This window comes from Squalius cephalus (assembly GCF_949319135.1).
Source record: "Squalius cephalus genome assembly, chromosome: 7".
In the NCBI taxonomy this organism is placed as follows: Eukaryota; Metazoa; Chordata; class Actinopteri; order Cypriniformes; family Leuciscidae; genus Squalius; species Squalius cephalus.
The window spans coordinates 19115127-19140031 of NC_137128.1; the positions used below are offsets into that span (position 1 = coordinate 19115127).

The window sequence follows — 24905 nt, forward strand, 5'->3', positions numbered from 1 at the left end:
TCAACCGTAGCATTTCATTGCATAAGTTGGTGCAATTCACAGAAGCAGTATTTAAAAAGCACACTCAATATGTAAAGGTCAAGTGTGACAGGACAAGTATTTTGAGAGATGATTGCAGTTGTGCAAAAAGATAATCTACCTGAGAACTTTGAAAATTTCCCAGTGTTGAAAATACTGAACTATATACATATGCCATCCAAAACAATCTGTCAATATGAAATTATGAGTTAGCCATATTATGTAAGCTGATTTTCCCAAAAAGTGTAGCTGCAAAAAAGTATTTCTCAAATATCTTTGCAGGAATGTGGACTACACACTGGAAATTTTCCACAGAGAGAGAGAGAGAGCGAGAGAGAGAGAGAGAGCGAGAGAGAGAGAGAGAGAGAGAGAGAGAGAGAGAGAGAGAGGATGCTAATGTGAATGTGAACACGAATGAACATGATGACATCTGAGAGAAGGGAAATAATCACAGTGTGACAACTGTATTACGCCTGAACTCTGTCTATGTGAAAAAGTGTGGAAACCATCATGATTAAAAATAATAATAAATAAATAAAAAAGCAACAGATTCATATGGAAGTACATTTCTGTCACATAAGGGGATAAAAAAGTAAAAAATATGATATTAAAAATAAAAAATTAAATATTTTTATACTTAGTCTGTCATTAATTATGACTCTTCATGTCAAAAGTCATTAAAAAGTCACAGTTAAGATATAAAAAGTCACAATTATGATTTGGTTTGTTATTGCAACCTTTCATGTTGTAATTTCATAATTGTAGACTGTCATTATTTTGTGTTTTATGTCAGTTCCCACGTTCATCTTATAAATTTCACAATTTCATCATTTTATGTCATAATTTTTCTTTTTTGGTCTTAATTTAATCTTTATTACATAATTTCGACTTTTATCTCATAATGACCTTTGATGTCATAATTTCCATTTGTATGTTCCAATTGACTTTTATGCCATAATTATGACTTATGTCATGTCTTTTTATCTAATAAAAATGACTTTGCCATAATTTAATCTGTTTATGTCTAGCCTACATTTTGTCATAATTTCGACTTTCATCTTATAATGTCTGTCATCATTTCAGTTTTCATGTTCGAATAATGACATTAAGGCTGTCATAATTATGACTTGGTAGGTTCGAATTTCATCTAATAGGCCTACTTATGACTTTTTATGTCATAATGTCACTGTTTAATCTTATAAATATGACACTATATGTAAATTTCATCTGTTTATGTAATAATTGTGACTTCTTTTCTCATAAATATTAATTTTCTGTCACAATTATGACTCAGTATGTTATAATTTCCACAGTTTTTCTAATAAAAAGTAATTCCATCTGTTTATGTTACTTTTGTCATAATTTCGACTTTCATATCATAATGACTTTCTATGTCATAATTTAAATTTTCATGTTCGAATAATGACATTTAGGCATGGTAGGTTAGAATTTAGACTTTTCTTCTAATACTAGTCAACTTTTTTATCGGATAAATATGACTTTAGTATGCAATAATTTCGTTTGTCATAATTGTGACTTTTTCTAATAAATATGACTTTTCTGTCATAATTATGACGTAGTATATCAATTTTTACCTAATCTTTCTTATAATTATGAACTGTGTATGCCATGATTTGCCCAGGCATGATTTTGTGTCGCGTGTTTTCAGCGCGCTGCTCGGCCACAGGGGGCGCCCCGCCACTCACTCATTCTTCTCCGCCTCGGTGAACTCGAGCGCTGCCTCTGCTGGTAGTTGTGCGCGAGGAACTCCCGAACTACTTCGGCAACCCGTTATAACGGTCGACATGGCGACCGAGGAAATAACCAAGCGTTTTCTTAAGAAAAGATGAAGATAGCTGATACTCAGTAAAGAATGAGCGAGTGAGTGTGCATTTGTTGTCTTGCGCCTGTGGGATGCAGAACAGCGGGTTTTGCGTGTATTATGTGTTAGTTTCTGGGTGTGGACCGCACACGGCTGGCTAACGGCTAATCTGGTAGCACGATTGCAGCATTTAGCCGCCCGGCTAGCCTTGTGTAGCTTCGGCTTGAGCTATTTTTCGGTCAGCACGGGGGCTTGATCGGTGGTTCGTCCGTGCAACATCTAGTTTTTGGCGTTGTCTTTGCCAGTAAATTTGATTCAAGCGGTGTATTCGATTGAAATAGCAATTTCGTTAGCCAGTGTAACTTAGCTAACGTTATTTAGCTTAGGTTGCTAAACTGAAAGCTGTGTTTACACGGGCCTCCGTTTACAAAAATAGCCGTTTACAGTAATCCACGTGATTATGCATTTGCATCTATTCTTACCACATGTCATGATTCCGCTGCAGTGTTTTGACAGTTGGCTGGATAATAATCTAGTGTTTTGGTCAGGTTCAGCGGTTGCTGTGTTACATAATCGCGGGATATCTTGAGGTTTAGCATAAACACATCGTATATTTCGCATTTATAACCTCTCAATCTCACATTAGCACAAATTTGAGTCTGTTTAATTCTTTTTCTATGCTTACAATCCCTGTTAGGAATGAAAAGAGGGCGTATTTGCTGCTAGCGTATTCAGCCCAGATAGACACAAGAGCCAGCGAACATTGTGTTAGCTTGATAGCTAATTGAGATGGACAGTGGAGAACACAATATTAATCTGTTAATCAATTTGGATTATTTGTGGCAGGTAAATGGGGTTAGTGTGTCTATCAAACGAGTTCATGTAACGCTTATACTTTCAGAATTGCTTAAACTACATGAAGTTAAGTTTATTGACAGACGAGGGTAACGTTAGTCTCTGTGTACACCACAGGTGAATAGTCTTAATTGTAACTAATAGATACTTATATATATATATAAGCACACAAATCTGAACATGGGATAAAGCCTGGTTCATTTTGTCATATTAGATTTAAATGTTTTTACTGTGGGAATTTTGGATTTCTTCTCTTTTCATCACTCCGTTTGTCAGAAAATAATCGTCTGACAAAAATACATTTCCATCATGTATTTTAGTGAATAAAATTGTATATGTAAATCTGGCAAATTATATATGAATAACCACCTCTGTAAAAACCTTCAGACTATAGATAGAAAAAAAAACCTGTTAAGTGATCGTTCAACCAAAAATGAAAATGTTGTCAAACTTTTCATCATTTACTCCCCCCTCAAGTTGTTCCAAACCTGAGTTTCTTTCTTCTGTTGAACACAAAAGAAGATATTTTTAAGGTTGCTGGTAACCAGACAGTTGACGGCACCCATTTACTTCCATAGTGTTTTGTTTTCCTACTTTGGAAGTCAGTGGCTACCGTCAACTGTCTGGTTGCCAACGTTCTTTAAAATATCTTCTTTTGTGTTCAACAGAAGAAAGAAACTCTGAAAGAAACAGGTTTGGAACAACTTCAGGGTGAGTAAATGGTGACAATTTTCATTTTTGGGTGAACTATCCCTTTAAAGTTTGTTGTATGTAAATGCTTCTGAAGTTGAGATTTCGAACTTTGAGCAAACAGCTTTTAAAGATAGCTATTGTAATTTAAAAGTCTACAGATGCAATTAGATAAAGTGTAATGAACACTTAAATGTGTAATTTTGGAAGTAAAATAGCATGGAAAAACTAAATAAAAACAATGGTTTTGCCTGTAGTGTCTTGCCGTAATAATCGCTCAATGTAATATTCCTTGACAAAATTCTTTTCAGAAACTAGGGAAAGACTTTTTAAAGAATGTCATCTTATAATAAATGTTTAAACTAGTCAGACGTGGTTGATCTTCAATAAGCCAGTCGGTTACTGTATTTAACTGCATAACTGTGTTGGTTAATGTGTATCATGACAGTAAAGATATTGTTTCCTAATTTCCATATGTGTCAGATTATTCATCAACGGCATCTCTTTTGTTCCAGGTTTCAGGTTTCACACCATGTGATGATCACCCGGGACGTGTGAACTTATTTAAGAACTCCTGTGTTCAGAAGATTTTTTGATTCCAGTGGAATCTTTCATCCCCCCCCCCCATCTATTATTTCCTTTTTGTTAAATGACATACCCAATCACACATACACCTGCACGCACACCCAGGAGAAGCGCCCCCACCCTTGTTTACATGTAGAACAACCTCGCTACAATGCCTGTACAAGCTCCACAATGGACAGAGTTTTTACTGTGCCCCATATGCACCCAGACGTTCGAGGAGACAGTGCGTCGGCCCATCAGTCTGGGTTGCGGCCACACTGTTTGCAAGATGTGCCTCAACAAGCTTCATCGCAAGGCCTGTCCCTTTGACCAGACGGCCATCAACACCGACATCGAGCAGCTGCCCGTCAACTCGGCCCTGCTACAGCTGGTTGGGGGTCAGGTGGGGCGTTTCGACCGATTTTACCAAGCAGCGTAATCGTAGTCTTTCAGATCTCTCACTGTGTGCTTCATTTCATTTGTCTTTTTGTTTCAGGTGCCCAAACAGCAACCTGTGGCACTCATTGCGTGCCCAGAGGACACCAAGCATTATGATGAGGCTCGGCAGTGCGTTGAGGAGCTGGCCCTCTACCTCAAACCCCTCAGCAGTGCACGAGGTACCTGACATGCTCTCATATGGTCTTTAAAGTAGCGGTGCACTAAAATGAATGTTTTCATTTTATTGAAAAATCAAAAAAAAAAAAAAATTGAATGGCAGGCATGCTACAATTTTTATTCACACATCAACAGTAAACAGCGTAGACTAATGCCGAGTTCACACTGCGCTATTTTCAAACTCCGATCACTGTTCTTTTCACACTGCACGACTATCTGGGTAGCGTTCAGTTGCTGCTGTGTGCACACTGCACAATGGATCGGCGACGGGGGGTTACACATGCATGCCTTTACAATAGGAAGAATCGACAACTCTGTCTGGTCCGCAAACTACGTTTCACAACCAAATACACGCGAGAAGTGACAAGGAAATAACGCTAGATCACACGTGCGTTAGACCGGGATTGATATTAAAAATGATATACCGCAAGAAGCTTGCGATCCAAATCGTCTGTGCGCTGAAAAGGAGAAAAAGAAAAAAGATTATGGAGGAGGAAATGGTTGGGGAGACATGGGGAGCAAGGATTGTGTGTTCTGCAAAGAAAGTTGGAGGTAAATAAATAATTTTGCAATGTGTTGCTATTGCAGCTTTTTAATCAAATGTTTGTGCTTTGTTTCTGTTTGATATATTTGTAAATATATTAAGATACTGATTTTGTGGTCTATAACTCCTCCCCGAACATCCCGCTGCCCTGTATCTTGCTCTCTCATTGGCTGCTGGTCATATTTCACACAGCAGGATTTTGAATCACCGACAGGTCCAGATATTTAGCATGCCAAATATCTCACGGTTTAGATAAATCAGCGATTATCTCAGATCGCGTCTTTGATAATTCCCACTGCGTTATCGTCACTTGCATGAACGAGCACCGATTTGCCTCCGATTTCAGGCATTTGTTGGCGGTTTCGCAAAAACTGTCAGCATGTGAAAATCGTGCAGTGTGAATTGTCATAAAAGATTGATCTTGAGATTTAAAAGTCAATATTGGTTCGACATAGTGATGACATGTTTACCTGTTGAAGCTTATACATGTAACATAGATGCTGACAGTCAAAATGCATCATCTGAGAAGCGCTAATTAAAAGTCACTTTTTTAGTCAATGATTTTGGCCCTCCAAAACCATTTCCCGAATTTTTTTATTTTGTAAAACGATAATTTTTGGTTGCCAAAATTACAGTGCATCAATACTTTAAAGGGGTCATATAATGTCATTTTTGTACAAGCTAATATGATTCTTTAGGGTCTAAATTAAAAGTTTGTAATATACTTTAACTAAAAATTCTCATTAGTATTGTAAGAAAACACTCATTTTACCTGGTCAAAAACAGCTCTGTTTTCAGCACGCCGTTTAAGTGCATGTGTCTTTAAATGATAATGAGCTTTGCTCACCCCGCCCCTCTGTTCTGTGCGTACACCGCTTGTAGTAACACAAACACAATAACCATAACGGGTCGTTCATTATAATCGTGGGATTATGAATTATATTGAGAACGTTGTACATAGAAAACATGCCGTAATGTACCCTGAGTGTAAAAATAGCCGCATTCATTGTGAAGCGTGCAAGCGATTTGCAAAGATTAATATAAAGATTAATATAAAGGTCAATAAAATGTTACACTGTTTTTCAGGAGCAGCTTCTTAGCAAATAATCAGCTTTATACTGACCCTCGTTTGTAAAGCAGTCTGGTGAAATGATTCGCGCAAACATGAAAGCATTGACGTTGATCGTGGGGAATATTCCCTTCGAAAACAAACTCAGCCACTGCATCTTCAGCTGTACGGATTTAGGAACATCAAAATGACTGATGTGTTCGTTATTACACCCAAGAACAGAACATCACAATCGCTTAGACGCCATTCTACTCAGTGCTCCAGCTATCAACAATGAACGCGCTGGTCGGCTCACGAGGGCGGGTCTGTGTTGAAACGCTGCTGTCAATCAACCATTGTGGGAGGGGCGTCGATTTTGTGACGTCACAAAATCGAACAGCTTGATTTGAGATGGGAGGAAACATATTAGAAGATTAAAAAAAAAACACTGGATGGATTTTTATCATTTTATGATGGTTGTGTACAGGCACTGCCAACACACATTTCAGTACAATCAACTTGTAAAAGTGCATGTACCATTATATGACCCCTTTAAAGTAGCAATGTAATGTAAGTTTCATAAATAACAACCCCCATCCATATATAGAAGGCAGATAGGGTGAATTTTCATTTAATGCCAACTTTAAGCCAGTGTAATGAGCATGACCAAATCATTTTTTTAAATCATATTTTAGGAGTGGGGTTGAGTAATGCTGCTCAGAGCATGCTGAGCCGCCCCATGCAGAGGAAGCTGGTGACTCTGGTGCACTGTCAGCTGGTGGAAGAGGAAGGACGGGTCAGGGCCATGCGGGCGGCCCGCTCTCTGGGCGAAAGAACAGTTACGGAGCTCATTCTGCAGCACCAAAACCCCCAGCAGCTCTCCTCCAACCTGTGGGCTGCCGTGAGAGCCAGGGGTTGCCAGTTCCTGGGCCCCGGTAAGATGACACTTTAAAAACCTATTCACACCAACATAAATGTTTGCCACGGAAATTTTGATTTGATTTGTCTGTACATTCCAGTGCATTAAAAAAACAAATATCTAATGAGTACAAGAATAGAGAGCAAAAGAGTCCTTATGAATTCTTCCTCTGCTATGGACCCTTTTTCACATTTCCAGTGTTCTCAAAAGCGGAAGTATCCATAGTTTGGTATAATTCTGTTGTAGTGAATGGAAAAAACAACAAATGTGGCTTTACAAAAAGAGGAAAAATATATCGAGAGATTGATTACCATGGTCAGAAGAGAGAACAATGTCAAAATTTGCTGTTACTACCTTAGCTGTTGTATTTCTATGCCAAGGTAATAGAACATAAAGTATAGAGTTATTAATGTACATTTAAATACAAATTTATTTTAGATAGATTTCTGATGTTAATAACTGTGTAAACACGTCATCACAGTCTGAAAAGGGTCTATTCATTGTCGCTGATCAAAATAGACTGTTCGTGAGCACCATCAAGTCAAATATTTATGGAATGGGATCAAAAGCATGAATCTTATTGGTCAGTTTCGTCACAGAGTGATGGAAAAGAGATTAGAACACCTCTCTGCAAAACAAAACAAAACAAAATTGTCCATGTCAGTCTAGAAAGATGTAATAATAGTTAAAAAATTAAGTTATCTCAACAGAATTTCACAGTGAATATTTGTCCTGGTGTGAACAGGCCTTAATTCTTCATTTAACCTATTTGTAGAGTTCTGTTGTCTTATGTCTGCCCTTTTTTGTTTTTTTTTATCAACAGCCATGCAGGAGGAGGCACTAAAGCTGGTGCTGTTGGCCTTGGAAGACGGATCCGCTCTTTCTAGGAAGGTTCTGGTCCTCTTTGTGGTCCAGAGACTTGAACCGAGATTTCCTCAGGCCTCCAAAACCAGTATTGGACATGTAGTTCAGCTCCTCTACCGTGCCTCCTGCTTCAAGGTAGCTGTCCTCTATTTTGCACTCGATCTCACCCGAGCTGTTTACATGCATCTTACGAGTTTGACTGTAGTTTTTCTTTTGTAATTCAGATCTGATGGGAGTTAATTCATGACCATAACAGCTTATTTGCAATAAGATTAACAGCTGCTGCTCAGAGGTTTCAGTTGAGTCTCTTGTGAATCGTAGGTGACTAAGAGAGATGAGGATTCATCGCTAATGCAGTTGAAAGAGGAGTTCCGCACGTACGAGGCACTTCGGCGGGAACACGACTCTCAAATCGTTCAAATCGCAATGGAGGGAGGGCTCCGCATCGCCCCTGATCAGTGGTCCTCTCTGCTGTATGGAGATCAGTCTCATAAGTCACACATGCAGTCCATCATTGACAAGGTGTGACGCCCGTCTGTCTGCACGGCTTGAGAATTTCCTGCATCCTTTCAAATTCCAGAAATAGAATTATGTCTCAGAATAATGGATGGAGATGCTTCTCTTTCAGTTGCAGACCCCAGCATCCTTTGCTCAGAGCGTGCAGGAGCTGACCATCGCACTGCAGAGGACGGGGGACCCTGCCAATCTCAACCGGCTAAGACCTCACCTCGAGTTGCTCGCTAACATCGACCCCAGTCCAGGTTTGCTAAAAGACAGACCAACCCATTATGATGGACTGAGCATATTTGTGTTATACCAGTGGTTCTCAATTTTTATGTCGTACCCCCCTTTAAATCAGTGTTAATTTTGTTGATTTTCATCAACGACATGTTTGCACAGATGAAAACGAGACGATAACTAAATAAAAACAGTTTTAAATGACAAAAACTAGAATTGAGCTCTTTTTCGCATCTGAATGGACAAATACACACAACTTTGTGTAAATATCAGTTTTGGAGAGTATTCACGCAGTCGGTTATGTCTTTTTAGAACGTAAACCTTTGTGAGAATATCGGATGTGCATTTGGATCCACGCATTCGGTCTTAAAGTGACAGAGCGTAATAAACCTAATGCTGTCATTGCCCTTCATATTGATCAAACAACAAAAGGAAAAGTAAAGCATTCACTGCTCTTTAATAAGGATTAATTATATTTAATTTAACTAAACCTGTTAGATTTCAGTCGACTAAATCTACTGTAGATTTATTTTTGCTTTGATTGGTCTTTATTCAGATGCTCCTCCTCCCACCTGGGAGCAGCTGGAGAAGGGGCTGGTGGCGGTAAAGACGGTGGTGCACGGCCTAGTGGACTTCATCCAGAACCACAGCAAGAAGGGCGCCGACACGCAGCAGCCTCCCCAGCACAGCAAATACAAGACGTACATGTGCAGAGACATGAAGCAGAAAGGAGGCTGTCCCAGAGGAGCTAGCTGCACATTCGCTCATTCTCAGGAGGAGCTGGAAAAGTGAGTGATGTTGTAAAATCTTGCATGTCAGGTAAAAAAAAACAAACAAAAAAAAAAACCCATACATTATAATGAGAATCTCTTTTGTTGTTTTTGCGTTACAGGTACCGGAAAATGAACAAACGTCTTGCTGCGCGAGTGCCCTGTTCCCCTGGCCTGCTGCCTGAGGAGGTGATCCCGCTGGAGCCTGGGCGAAAGGCCCTTACCAACGGCATTGTAGCTGGTCCTGGGACGCCTCTTCCCCAGCTCATCCCCAGAGGCACAGACCCCTCCACGTATGAGCTCTTACTCAAGCCCAAGATGGATGGCTCTAGCCACAGTGCCCCTGGGTCGCCACCTGACTCGTAAGCATTTGATTTCGTCAACCTTGTTTGACTTCTCGTTCCTTGCTTTTCTATCATGACTTTAGTATCTGAATTCTTTCGACTCAAACAGCAACAGCAAAATGTTTTATTTTTCCCCAAATTCAGTTCTATTTTATTTGTTTGTTTTTTTCAAATTTTTGTTAATTCAAAGTTTAAATTTTTCTGAACTCTGCTTTAATGGTTCAAATAAAATTGTAGTAACCAAAAAGCAGAAACTTATCAAATTTAACAACAACAATAATAAAAAAAAAATGTCCCCGAATCTTTTTCTCTTTTAATTTTTCTCAATTCAATTTTAATGGTTTAATTAAATCTTAATAATCAAAAAGCATGCCTAATTAATTGAATTCTTAAAACTTTAACAATTACATTTAAATAATATGTTTTCCCCAGTAATTCTTTGTTTTGTTTTAATTTTTCTGTATTTATGATTTAATACAAAATGATCAAAAATGGTGGTAATCAAATGAAGGCATTAACAGTTCTTTTAAATCGTTTAAAATGTTCTGCACAGCAGAAGTTTAGTGTTAAAATTAAAACATGGGAAAAAATTTGTGCATATAAAAATATAAAAAATAAAAACATTTATTAATTGTTTTATTATGGGCCAAGCACTGAAGGTTTTATCCATTAGTCGTCTTCCTCTTCTTCTTTCTCTTGCTGCTCCTGCCGCTCTTGAGTCTATGGCAGCCCATAGAACTGTATAGTAAAAAGTTGTGACATTTGGCACTCTGATAGAGGACAGTCTGAACATTAACCATAGCAATTTTGGAGTGTTTAACTCATGTTTTTGCTCAACGTTTGAACCGTAACGACTAGAAACCCAAGACGTTTCGATTGCACCCAATGATGTCATTTTCCATCATGAAAATTTTTCCAACATTCTGAATTTTCCAAAAACCTACTTTCGAACTCCTTCTAGACCGATGCTCTGATTTTCACAAAAATTTAACCAGATCATCTTCCTACCATGCTGACACACAAACTCAATAATTAAAGAAAATTCCAGTTGATTTGTCAAACCGTTCTCAAAAAACTCCCGAACGAATTCGACGAAGATCATGTCAAAATGGATGTGAGGCTGCATCTCTGCTTATAACTTCTGAACAATTTGACCAAAAGTCACGAAACTGGTTAAGATTTGGAGCAGCATTACCTATTGTAATGAAAGGCGTCATAATAAATGACTTGGGTCACGCCAAGACAATAGATACCAATTTTGCCATAGTCGTCTGAATTTCCTGTTTATTATTGTTATTATTTTGAGAGGTACATTTATTTTATTTATTTTTTTTGCCCAAACTTGCCAAATTCTATGACATTCCACATTATAAGGTAAATTCCATTTTTATGTAAGGATTCTGCGATTTTGATGCATCACTGAATAATAGGGCCTGTAATAGGTTTGGCTTTAACAGGAACAACATAAGTTACCACTGACTCATTTCTGCCTCTTGTTTCTCTTCAGTTTGGATAAATCTGGCTTGACCCTGACACCGCACCCTGTGCCTCACCACAGGGCGGAGCACTTACCCATGCCCAAGCAGGTGCAGGTCGTGCCCAGAGGTGCGCCACAGATGTACTCTCAACAACAGCCCGAGCTCTTCTACCCAGAGCCAGCCAGACCTGCCTCGGGATCTCAGTATGATACTCAGTACCCAGCAGGTTAGTGCATTTGCTCATATGGATGGTTGTCTGAACTCTGAACAGATTACGAATATTGTCATTCATTGTCTCCCGGGATTCTCGAAGGTCTTTAGTGCCAGTGTTGCCACCCAGAGTTTCACCAAAAATTGATCGTAAAGAAGTTTTCATCTGATACTGTGTCCTAAGTAGATCGTATGACTTTAACAGATGAACTCTGTGGCCAGTTGCATAAACTGTTAAGACTAGTCTTACAAGTTAGTCATCCAATTTTATTCTTTAAAATTGTTAATAACTTTTTTATGTCAGTAACATAAAAACGTAGATTGGTCTAATTTGACACCGAACAGTAAGACTGATTACCCCTAACTAACTTCTAGTTGATCATACTAGTTCTTAAGACACAGGCTTAACATAATGTTAATGCAACTGGCCCTGGGTACTGCCGATCAACCAATCAAAATAAAATGTTAACATGCAGAAGATTGATTAAGTGATTGAGTGGAATATATATATTTTTTCTTTTATCAGGACTTCCAAGTTGATGACTGTGTTAGCTTGGGGTTTAATGAATAGCTGTAAATCATAATCTTCAGTTTAATTGCAAATGTATTTATTTGTATAAACGGATCAAAACATTAAATGCTAAAAACTAAAATCAACAATTGTAAATGCTACGAGTAAATTTAAGAATCACAACATTAAAATGTACAGTATGCATAATAGATATTAATTTAACAAGATATTACATTTAGCAAGTTTATTAAATTAGTGTTTTTAAAGGTTTACTTTTGAATGAGCGTTAGATGGTGATGTGAATGTTTAAAAAAAATAGCAGAAATGACAATGAACAATTAATTTTATTAAATATAATTAATATATTTAAAAATATATTGGCTAATAACTGATATGTTACCAATTTATTGTGTAATTTGTGACTAGAAATGCATCTAATTTCTTCTAAAGGCCCAACACGAATGTTCGGCACAAACATTTGGTATGATTTCGCATGCGATTTGTCTGTGCACTTGTTGTGATTATTTTATGATTCTTTTTATGTAAAGCACTTTAAATTACCATTGTGTATGAAATGTGCTATATAAATAAACTTGCCTTGCCTTGCCTTGCGCAGACCAATGTGTAAAAAATGGCAGAAATACCCCTGGTACACAACGCGCTCTGTTTCAGGACACCTGCTTGTCACGGAGAAGAAAATCAAACACCATTTACATGTTTTCAACCAGCCGTTCAGTTTTTTCTATTTACTGTGGTGTTTATCAAACATGACTAAATTCAAGAATACACAGTCAAGAGAGCCGCTTCAGGATTCTTCCTCTGAAATTCAGCAAAATTGTCTGTTCGTGAGCGCCATCAAGTCAAAGTTTTATGTAATGGCAGTGGATCTGTTCATGTTACCAAATGCAAATATTATTGTTTGGCCACTATTCTTTGCAGTGCGATGGAGGAGAGATTAAAACACCTCTCTGTGAAATTGACGGCATGCAAGTGCTTGTGTTGGTCTGACCAATTGCATTAACAGCTGTTCATTCAAATTAAAATGTATTGCATGACATTTGTGAATGAATACTTGTCTTAGTGTGAATGGGCATTTGGATTTTTCATAATGCTCATAACCTTTGTTTTCTTTCAGGCAACCCCTACCCATACCAACCACAGTATGTGTCTCCCCGCTACATCCGTAACCCGCCTCCCCCGGGCGAGTCTGCAGTGCCACCTTACACAGAGCCCTACCAAGGTTACGGCCCAGAAAGCCAATATCAGGGCCACCACTCTGGTCCCCCTTTCTCAGCCCACACCTATGGACCACCCCCCCATTACAGTCGCAGGCACGGACACTATCCCGCTCCCCCGCCTCCGTTTGCCCCTCCCAGAGACGACTTGGTCAGGATGAGCCCGGTTCCCTTGGACGTTCCCCCGTCTGCTATGCCTCCACCTCCATCAGGAGCTGCAGGCTCTCTGTACCACCCCCAGGAGACATCATCCAGAGACAGATACCCACCGGACGGGTACTATCCTGCTGGACCGCACCAAATGAGGTCCCACATAAGAGTGAGTTCTGTTCTTCTTAAAGGGATAGTTCACTTTGAAATTAAATTTTGGTATGTTTTAGTTTACCTGAAGGGCATCCAAGATGTAGGTGTCTTTTTTTCCACAGTAGTTTCAATTTTGATATTTTTAGGTCAAACCGTTCTTGTCTGACAGTCATACCATGCAGGTCTATGGTCACGGTCTCAAAGAGCATGCACAGAGTCCAAATTAAAACAATTCCCCATCGTCCAAATTAAAACAATTCCCCATCGTCCAAATTAAACAATTCCCTATCCTAAGTACACATTGATGGCCTAAGACACGAAACGAGCGGTTTGTGTGAGAAAACGAACAGTATTTATATAGTTTTTACCTCTTATAACACACCCACGTCTAAGTGATCTGAGGGCGCGGGCGCGGGCGCTTCCTGCTGTGTGACATGTACGCAGACTGGTGCATAGATATATATACACTAGATTTCGCATTAACCGCTCGTTTCGTGTCTTAGGCCATCAATGTGTACTTAGGATGGGGAATTGTTTAATTTGGACGATGGGGAATTGTTTTAATTTGGACTCTGTGCATGCTCTTTGAGACCGTGACCACAGACCTGCATGATATGACTGTCAGACAAGAACGGTTTGACCTAAAAATATCAAAATTGAAACTACTGCTGAAAAAAAGACACCTACATCTTGGATGCCCTTCAGGTAAGCTAAAACATACCAAAATTTAATTTCAAAGTGAACTATCCCTTTAAAGTTTTTTCATGCTAAACAATAGTTTTCCTTGCTTGATATGCATGCATATAACGTTTCAAATAAAGTTGTAGAAATAGGTAAATGAACATGATTACACCCATTTTGCTCACGCCTAAAGCTTTGCTTTATCTAAAACTAACATGACAGCAGTATGCAGAAATAATGATTTAAACATATGTAGCACTCTCGTTTGGCCATGACCAAAATGGCCGCAAATGATATCACCTCACAAAGAATGCAGCTCAAACCGCAATCTCTGATTCATTTGAGTCAGTCAAAAGGATTTATGAAACCCTCTTGAACTTGTTTTTAAGTTAGCAGTTTGAATCAGACTCTGTGTGTTATCCATGCATTGTTCAAAGCCATAACTAAAAGAATCCCTCACCGAACCGCAAAGTTTATCTAATTCAAAATGAACCAGAAATAATTACTGTGATGTGTATTTTAGGTTAATGAGACTTTTATTAGTTGTCAATTTGACAACATGTAATGAATGAATAATAGCACTCTAAAAACATTCAAACACTTCACAAAACATATGAACTAATGTGTTTGTGAATCTTTTCTAGTGATTGTGTAATTTGTTGTCTAAAGTTATTTGAGAGGTACAACTTATAATTTTAAACAACTTAATTTCTGCCCATTTTTAGAACATTTTTATACCAAATCATTTAACCTGAGTACTTGTTGCACTGATTTCCTTAAGCACCTCGAGTCCATTCAGTTGTTTATATGTTCTCCCTCGGCAGGATCCATACAGCCGCTCTCAGCCCAGTCTGGATGACTTGCATCGCAGGCGCAAGGAGCTGCTTGTCCAGCTGGAGGAGAGAAAAGTCATCTCCCCTCCCCCCTTCGCTGCCTCCCCCACTCCTACACACCCGTTCCCCAACGACTACCCTCAGGAGGTGAGTCCTGAACGAGATCCCCCAATGCTTGCTTGCAGTTATATCATGGATCATGAATATAACATTGAAGCTTATTTTCTCCTCGGAATAAAAAAATAAAAATGATCATTGCAACTTTTTATCTCACAATTCTGAAATATGAACTCAATTCTGAGAATTTTTTTTTTTTGAGAGAAAACTCGTAATTGTTGGAAAAAAGTCAGAATTGTGAGAATTTGACCTATTTAGCTTATTTTTACTCACAATTACTTCTTTTTTTTTTATTACGTGGCAGAAACAAACAAAAAAAACAGAGTTGCTAGATGTAAACTTGCAGTAGTGAAAATAAAGAATTGTGAGATTAAAAAGGTTTTTTTTAATCCGTGCTGGAAACAAGCCTCCATAATATAATGCTCAACATTGCTCTTTGTAAGTTTTGAATTCTGAATGTCTGCAGTATTTGGAGGACGGCTCTAAAGCCTTTGGAAGTCGGGAGCCGGACTATGCTGGGCAGTATTCCCCGTGGTCATGTGACACCATAGGATCATACATTGGCTCCAAGGATGCTAAACCAAAAGATGTCAGTAATGCTGTGGAGATGATGGCAAGTGATCTACATCACACTTTGTGTTTCCACACATCAACTGAGACTGTAAGTAATGGGTCTTATTGGTTTCCTTCCTGTACTCTCCTACAACAGAATGCAGAGGGAAAAGTTCTGCGTGAACCTCCACTGGACACCCAGCGGCGCTCCGCGGAAGCCAAAGACGACGATCCCATCATTCCCTTTGGTCCTCTGCCCACAGTGTCTCCTTTTGGTGCCATTTCACGTACCTCTAAAACGGGTTACCAGACCACTGGGCCTGTACAGGCCATGGCGTCCTCACAGGTCTCGGGCTCCAAACATATGACAGGTGACTGGAGATCTTTATAATAGTCATACATAGGGATGGAAAGGTGCAGTTAACAATTCTTAGTACTTTTCAGTACATTTGAATGGAAGCTTCCACCACAGAATTTTTTAAAACAATTCTGACCTTTTTCTCACAATTGCATGATATAAAGTCGCAATTGCAAGTTATAATGATAGAATTGCGTAATATAAACTCACAGTTCTGATTTTCTTTTTAAAGCAATTTTGAGATATAAACTCTCAATTGCGAGTTGTAAAGTCCAATTCTGGGGGAAAAACTGACTTTTTTTCGCGACTTAATATCACGCGATTATGAATTTATAAGTTGTTATTGTGACTTTATACCATGCAATTGAGAGATAAATAGTCTCAATTACCCTTTTTTATTTTTTTTTATTCCATGGCAGAAACAAGTTTCCATACATTTGTGATATTGTTTTGACTGATTCATTTAAAAACTGCTCATATTTTGTTCATGGAATACTATTGGAGTATTTCAGTATGGTCTGCCTTAGTGAAAGTGTTCAGAAGTTCCAGCGCTGTTAACTATAAAAGATCACCATAAAAAAAAAAAAAGTAAACTGATTTTAATACAAAAACAATTGTTATTTCCCAACCATAAAGCAGGAGTGATGTTCTTCCAGTCTTCAAGAATGATCAGTAGAGATCAGAATTTGATTCAATTGACTTCGTACAACGCTACACCTATTAACAATGAATAATGATGTGATCATGTGACCGCTCCTGTAGACTTTCTTGTTCAGCAGTTGTAGTTTTATTTTTGGTAAAGTTTGTTTTCCTCTCAGCAGACTATCCGTATGGAAGCCACAGCGGATGGGGCGGAACGTCGTACCCTCAGCACCAGAGCATCAACTCTCAGGGACACTTCAGCGAGCGGTACTTACCCTTGCCTTTTACACTTCCAGAACAGTGTCGATCTCGTCACTGAAATTACTAACAAAAATGTTAAAAGAATATTGAGCATTGTTTTTTTTTTCCATGTTTTTGCCAGTCTGCCCATGTCTGCCCCTGAACGCGAGCAGCTCAAGATTGAGCTCCAGCAAGTCAACCAACAGATCAGTCAGCAGACCCGCGGGATGGAGGTGTGTTTGAAATTTTCGTCTAAATTCATGACTCACAACTAAAAACTTTGGTCTTATGGTCATTAATATGAATATCTGCCAGGCTGCCAGTAACTCCATGCTCCTGCAGAGGGAGGCGTGCGCGCTGGCGTCTCAACCCGCGGCCGGGGGGAAGTGGTCTTCAGGTGGCACTGTGTCCAGTGAGCAGCTCAGCCTGGAGCTTCATCACGTAGAGCGAGAGATCGGAAAGAGAACCCGAGAAATTGCCATTGTGAGTCAAACAACCACTGTTAGTGAAACAGGAAGAGTATGGTATCAGTTATGAGTGTTTTTGTGAGGTTATTTTTTTGTTGAAGTGCTCATTCATTCTAGTATGAGCTCACTGAAGCTGTTTTTATGATTGAAGGAGAACCAGGTGGCCCATGAGTACAAGCTGAAGGCCACTGAGAACGGGCAGCCTGACCATAAAGCCCAGCTGGAGGAACTCTCTTTAGCACTGGGGTGAGTGAGGAAACTTGTTTGCCAGCTATTTAAGGAGCCATTTACTCAATGTGTTTTTTTATTCCACTACACTATTTTTCTGTTGTTTTTCTACATAAGCATGCAGTAGACAGACATGTGTGACTGTTGTGTTCGCATCTTTTGCAGCGTTAATTAAAGTTCGTCTAGAAGTTTGGTGCAGCTTAGGCTCCAATCGTGATGATGTGCTGTATCGTAATATGTACATAAATGTTACGTAATGTGTACGTTCTCTTATGATATAAGTACCGATACCAACCCTGTTTTTTTAGGTAAAGTTGGCGTTATTATTATTTAATTCATTTTATTAATCACCCATATAGTCAATTAATAATTTCTTATATTGTTAGATTAGTCAGTTATCAAAATAATTATTTGCAGTCTTAATTAAAGCTATTGTTTTTTTTATGTACTGTAGCCTGTATATTTATAAATATGTGTATGTATGTATATACACCGGCCACTTTATTAGGTAGACCTTGCTAGTACTAGGTTGGACACATTTTGCCCTCAGAACTGCCTTAGTTCTTTGTGGCAGAGATTCAACAAGATGCTGGAAACATTCCTCAGAGATTTTGGTCCATATTGACATGAAAGCATCACTGCAGATTTGTCGGCTGCACATCCATGATGAGAATCTCCCGTTCCTCCACATCACAAAGAGATCTGGTGACTGTGGAGGCCATTTGAGTTTAGTGAACTCATTAGCCCCTTTTACACAGACAGTCTTTACTGGTAAGTTACCGGTAACAGATCATGTATGAACAGGACCTTTTCAAAAATACCGGTAAATAGGTTCCGGCAATTTACCAGTAAGGGAAGTTGTAACATTACCAGTAAATTACCGATAATGTGCTCTGTGTGAACGCAGATTGAATCATATGTGCCGGTATGATCAACGTCAGAACGTGCTGACGTAAGAAGTCTGCTTTGGGCCAATCATAAAGCTCTTATGGAGATGACGTGATTACATAGCGCTGTTTACAGTAAGCTTTTTAATAGTTTTTCTATTTAAATATGTACAAGATCATATTTTACATTTTTTTTTTTTTTCAACGCGCTGCGCTCGAGGCCCAGCCTTCTTTTCCATCCATTCGTTGCGGTTACTATTATGCGCGTCTCGTGTTTTTAAGAGCAAAAATGAGTTCTGTTTGATTATCCCCTAATGCCTGTCACTCAGATGTCAAATTGAACAGAGAGAGAAGCTAAAGCGCTTCTCATGTGGGCGAATGAAGAGAACGGCGCGGCGTTTAAAGATCACTTCCGATGACTGACATCACAGAATTTACCGGTATTTTGGAGCTGATGTGTGACTGGTTTGTTACCGGTAAAAAGCCAGAATGCCGTTGCTTGCGTGAACAGCATTTTTGTATTTTTACCGGGATTGGCAAGTCATTCTGCCAATTTTACAGTAATTTAACAGGATTGCTGTGTGAAAGGGGCTATTATCATGTTCAAGAAACCAGTTTGAGATGATTTGAGCTTTTGTGACATGCGTGTTCAAGGTTCGACGTGTTGTGCGTTCAGAGATGCTCTTCTGCAGACCTCGGTTGTCACGAGTGGTTATTTGAGTTTCTGTTGTCTTTCTGTCAGCTGAACCAGTCTGGCCATTCTCCTCTGACCTCTGGCATCAACAAGGCATTTACTCCCACAGAACTGCCGCTCACTGGATATTCTCTCTTTTTCTGCCCATTCTCTGTAAACCCTAGAGATGGTTGTGTGTGAAAATCCCAGTAGATCAGCAGTTTCTGAAATACTCAGACCAGCCCGTCTGGCACCAACAACCCTGCCAAATTTAAAGTCACTTAAATCACTTTTCTTTCCCATTCTGATGCTCAGTTTGATCATCTCGACTATGAGTGCGTCTCAATCAGCTCCCAAGGCTTCCTAGGTCGTGAATCAGTATATCGTGTACACTAATTCGGGAACTGGTTAGGACCCTGGCTCACTACACATTGGGACACTGATTTCCAGCGAAATGACAACATCCTTATTGTATAATATCACTGCTGGTATTTATGAACAACAGCAGAACTGTTATCTTTCTGACATTTATTTTTAAAATGATATTTAAAGCACATTGATAAATACTTTGCTTGTTACACATTTGTGCAACATTTTAGCTTTGAATTAATTATAAATGCTAGATTATGTTGATTACCTTTCTAGCAATGTATGTTTATGCTGAAATATAATTAAATAATGGTTTGTATTTAAAAAAAAACATCTATTGTGTGTCATAATGTGTAGTTAGTTGGCTTATGTGATTTGTTTCGTGCTTCAGAACTTAAGGGAACCTAGTGAGCATCAATGCTCCCTGTTTTTCACAGTGCATTGTGTGCACTGATAGGATTTAAATGTCCTAACTCTCTGATCAGTGCCCTGACCAATGAACTTGAGAGCTGATTGAGACACACCCCATGTCTTCATGCCTAAATGCACTGAGTTGCTGCCTTACGATTGGCCGATTAGATATTTTGTTTTAACAAGCAGTTGAACAGGTGTATTTAATAAATGACATCATTTAGACTAAAATTAGGGTTGAAACAATGTCAACTTAATAATGTGGAATGCGTTGATCCATTGCACTGTTTATGTTCATCCCCAATCCCAAGTTATGTTTCTAACTAAACAGGAGTCCATAGAGCAGATGCTAATATCTAGTATGGCAACATCGCTTAATACGGTTGCATAATGCAGCATTATGTTTTAGTGTGAGTGTGACAACCGCATTCTATAACTGAACTGACACTTGCACATCTTCAGGACTTACAGATGCATTCTCTGCAAACCCGACCGCTAGTTGTCTGCTACGTCATATAATGTGAAAGACGCTGTATAATAATGTTAATAAGTTCTGTGTTAATCATGAGCAGTTAATTTTAAGCTATGAACAAATAATAGATTAATCGATTATCAAAATCCAGCCCTAGTTTGAACGGTCTCCATTCTACACGTTTACCTTGACATTGTTACTTGTCAGTCTTGTCAGGCTCAGCAGTCTATTCCCTTAAGCTACCATCAGCAAAGACTTAAACAGCCTCTTTTGTTGTGTTTTCCTGTTGCTGTTAGCCAGTAGGCATGTCTGAATAATGTTTCCACAAATACACTTATTCTCTCTCTTGTCTGTTCCCCTTCTCTCCAACAGCGAGGTGTCTAATGGATCCAGTGGCATGAAGCCAGCCAGTAGTATGGGTGGATCTATGCTCTCGCTGGCCAATAAGACGTCGTCTCTCTCCCTCTGCTCCGCTGACCAAGCGGCGAGTAGCTCAGACCTTCAAAAGAACGGGGTCGTTCACTCTTGCTCTTAAGAGTGTATTCACACACACACACATACACGCAGACAACCTCTCCAGAGGTCGATCTTCCTCCTCGGAGGGCTTTGAAATTTGTCTCTTGACTAATTCAACCAGTTTCAAGAGTTTTTGCAAGATGCGTTTTTAATAATCAGACGGAGCTGATATGAGGGACACACACGAACACGCACACACCTGCATGCTGCTACATGCATGCACGACACAAACTTCTCTGTTGTTTTATTTAGAAAATGAGCAGTATCTGCCGTGATATAAATTTTCTTTCTTTTTGTTCTGTGAATGAGCTTTTTGTTTTAATGACTTCTCATCGCCTGGAAACCAGGGCATCTGAATAATGCTTACTTTGTTGTGTTCCCAGTATATCAAGAAAGGACAGTCAACCCAAAAGCTAGCACAGACAGGACGACGCAAACTAGTGGAATACAAACGAGAATCGAACGCACTATTTGTAGCATCGGGGCAAGTCGCTGATTTGCGACGGTGCGGTCGGGACTCTGTCGAAACGTTCCAACTCCCTGGATCTCTGCAGCCTTGAATATGATCTGACTCACCAGGTTTAAAGTAGCATGGAGAACCTTTTATGAATCCATTTTTATGGACCGTTAACACGGGTCTCCTCACATGACGCTCGACCGTGGCAGTATATCGCTGTAAGGCAGTTCGATTGGGCTCTGGATGACACAAGGGCGACGAGAGAGATGATATATCTTTATATATAAATATATAATCAGTTGTCAGGTTTCATTTAATCAATGGTTTGGCTATATAACTGTTAAGGAATTTGTAAATGTGTGGGGACACGTATCTAAAGCATTCTGTTTTATAGAATGCAAACAGATGTCTTTAAAAAATGAGCACTTTTTTCCATGTTTTCCATGAGTGTGTGCTTTTTAGTCGAGGAGGTGCAACACTTCACTTCCCTTGTGTTCTTCAGAGCTCTGTGGTGGTCAGGATGATTTATGTTTCTCCCAGTGCCACAGTCTTCGTAAGATTACAGCCTATTAGGAAATAATTTCATCAGTTTTCCCTAACTTCTGTGAAGTTGCATATTTGGCTCTCCTGGTCGAGTTTGCATATTCGGGTCTCGCCACTAAATTGCTGCAAAGAAATACACCAGGGTGCGTAGTTTCAACAACGCCGGGTCCCGTAGCGCTGATCGAGTGCGTTCCGGTTTTGACACTCGGATAAAAGTTTTTGGAAATTTGCTTTGGTGAGAAATTTGTTAAAGGCATAGTTAAACCAATAATAAATTATGTTGTCGTCGACTCACCTTAATGCCGTTCCAAACCTGTATAACAAGATGTTAAAAAAAAGGACAAAAACTGTTTTTCAGAGTATCACCTTTTGCGTTCCACAGAATAATGTCAGTCATGCAGGTTTTGAAAGACATTTTTTGGCTTAACTATCCCTTTAAATAAAAATCCAGACAGATGTTCATTATAGATGAGCTATTTAATGTCTTTTAAGTTTCCTCTTTCTCTTTATAAACTCTAAATTAGTTTGGAATCAACTCTAGACGATTAGAGACGATTATGAATTTCTGTAGAAATGAGACGAGCTGAATTTAATGCGACTCGAACGTTGCATGATATCGAGGCCCATTGAGTTCATCAACCTGCTTCGGCTTAAACCTGTTTTTACACAGCGACCGTAATTTCCAAACAAGGCCCCGTAATTGAAGAGAACGAGTATTTGAAGTCTGAAGTCTTCCTATAGTGATGACATTCTTCACGTGTGACATTTTGTTCTAGTCTCTTGAGACCGACTATGATATACAGCTCCAATTTTGGGTGCAACCTCTTAACGTGTAATCTTTTGTGGTTTTTGTGCTATACCCGTGGTGATATAGATGATTTCTCTTATTACGATGACTTGTAGTCACGGTCATTATTTGATGTTCTTGCTCGTGAAAGAGCACACGCAGCCTTTTTCAAGCACTCGTCGAGGTGTGCCGACGCGCAGAGATGACATCAACCTTACTGTCGAGGTTCAAACTTAAAACTCGCTGAGCAAATTCTCCAGGATGGCGTCTTTCTCCATGCTAAATTTGTTACCTCCTCCCTCTCCTCGACAAGGAAACCGAATTCTCGTAGTGATTCCGTTTCACGCTGTTGAAGATCTCATGAATTAGTTGAGGCTTTGCCTGATCTGAAATGCGCCACGTAGCGTTAGCTTCTGAGTTTCCCGCTTGTTTCCTTTCTGGTGAATCTGACGTCAGGCTAGATCTTTCCACCAAGTGAAACTCATGAGAAGATGCCATGTCACATTTCGCCCAAAAATGTAGATAGATAAAACATGTTTTTGTTTTGTTTGTAGCATTTTCATGACAATCAAGCACATCTACCTCCCCAAATTCGACACGCATGGAGAATTGTACTTGATTTGAATGAAAATGTAAATGAAAATAAATTGTGGTTATTTTGAGATGAAATATGTTCCAGGCATGTTCTCGTCAGGTTTCATGAGATTCACCCAGAGATGTACTTAACTTTCTAGATATTGCTCACAAATATGTGCCACCTCAAATTTTTAGGAACATTAACACCGGGAGGATATGATGCGCTCAGAGAATTCCATTTATATTTATACAAGAGGAAAAAAACCAATTGCTCACTGCTTAAAAAGTGAGCAGGAGGCGTTTAAATCCAGCGGCTCATCTTGACGTCTCATCTATAGAGGCGTATGAACGTGACTAAGAGTAGTTGAATGGCAAGGCTTTTATACAGAGGTGAGGATTTCTGTTTATTTTCCTCCTCCCAGCTGTTTCCCATACAATTTTTAGGAGCTTGGCTAACACGCTCCTGTCTCCGGCTCGGTTAGCATTGGGTTTTCTTTCGTTTTTGTTGGGGCGCATGCGTTCTGTTTCGCAATGCTAATCGCTGCTACGACAGCGTTTGGCAGGTGTGTTGAGATTTTTTTGGCTTTCACAGAGTGCCCAAAGCTGTGCGACGGTTGGCGTTCTCCAGTGATGCACTGCCAGGATGCTGCCTCTATTTGAATCTTTGGATTGTATGGGAATGTGCTATCTTGTATTTAATATTTAGCACTTGCTTGGGTGCTGTAGAACTTTTTTTTCCCTTCCAATGATCAGTGATCTCACTGAGCGTATTACTACGGGCGTGGATATTTTTTTTGTTTGTTTTACAAATTGTCAACCATCCACACATTGCAACTTATGGGAAACGACTCAGTCAGGCTCATTTACAGTTTTGTGCATGAGGTTCTTTTTCCTCAAGAAAGAAATTGCAGAATAATGTGATTTTCTTTGAGAATGGGTCTGTTCCTAATGGATGATATTCATTTCTCTGCCTGGATTGTGTCTGTTTTGAACAGACCTGTTGAATTCATTTAAATGAAATGCAAATTAACTCATTTTGAACCTTATAACACTGTTATGGCTGTCTTTATTTTTTGTCGTTTTGTTTTATTCCTAACTTTTTGGGAAATGTAATGGCTTTTTTATGATTACTTCCAAGTTGTCTTGTAAAATCTCTTAAATTAAGGTACAGGCTCAATTTCAACAAGGAAAGGTTTTATATATAAATATATATTATACTCCATTAAGGAATGTTTAGAACCATCTTACTCCAATGTGGATGTAGCCATTATTACGCCATTTTATGACTTTGTAAAAGAATTCACTGTGTGAAAATTGGTTTGCATTTTTGTATAATACAATCTGCTTTTTGTTTGTTTAAAAGGAGAGGGAGGTGAAACTGGATATTAGAGGACAAGATTTAAATAAAAAATAATTTAACAGAACCTGTGATATTGAAAAGAAAATGTAACTTGTGTACAACGATTCTAAATGAGAGGGATGGAATAAACAATATTGGTAACACTGCTATAAAGATGTGTGTTGGCTGTGCTATTTTATTCATTTTTATTTTTTTAAAGATTTCTTTC

General features: G+C 39.1%; 1 protein-coding gene across 3 annotated transcripts; it reads left to right on the forward strand.

The window, feature by feature from the left end:
• The first annotated feature begins 1725 nt into the window (after positions 1 to 1725).
• rc3h1b (ring finger and CCCH-type domains 1b) lies at positions 1726 to 24148 on the forward strand. 3 transcript variants are annotated; one of them, XM_079877171.1, is made up of 19 exons: positions 1726 to 1899; positions 3901 to 4352; positions 4446 to 4566; positions 6852 to 7091; positions 7899 to 8074; positions 8261 to 8461; positions 8568 to 8700; positions 9234 to 9465; positions 9570 to 9809; positions 11299 to 11495; positions 13126 to 13544; positions 15034 to 15189; positions 15626 to 15772; positions 15869 to 16082; positions 16888 to 16978; positions 17094 to 17184; positions 17267 to 17434; positions 17570 to 17664; positions 20831 to 24148. In XM_079877171.1, exons 2-19 carry the CDS (start codon positions 4122 to 4124, stop codon positions 20991 to 20993), a joined length of 3315 nt encoding a protein of 1104 aa, XP_079733297.1. In that variant the 5' UTR covers positions 1726 to 1899; positions 3901 to 4121; the 3' UTR covers positions 20994 to 24148. The 3 variants fall into 3 exon arrangements, with proteins under 3 accessions (XP_079733297.1, XP_079733299.1, XP_079733298.1); XM_079877173.1 differs by having other exon boundaries at positions 17294 to 17434; XM_079877172.1 differs by having other exon boundaries at positions 16891 to 16978.
• Positions 24149 to 24905: the final 757 nt, after the last annotated feature.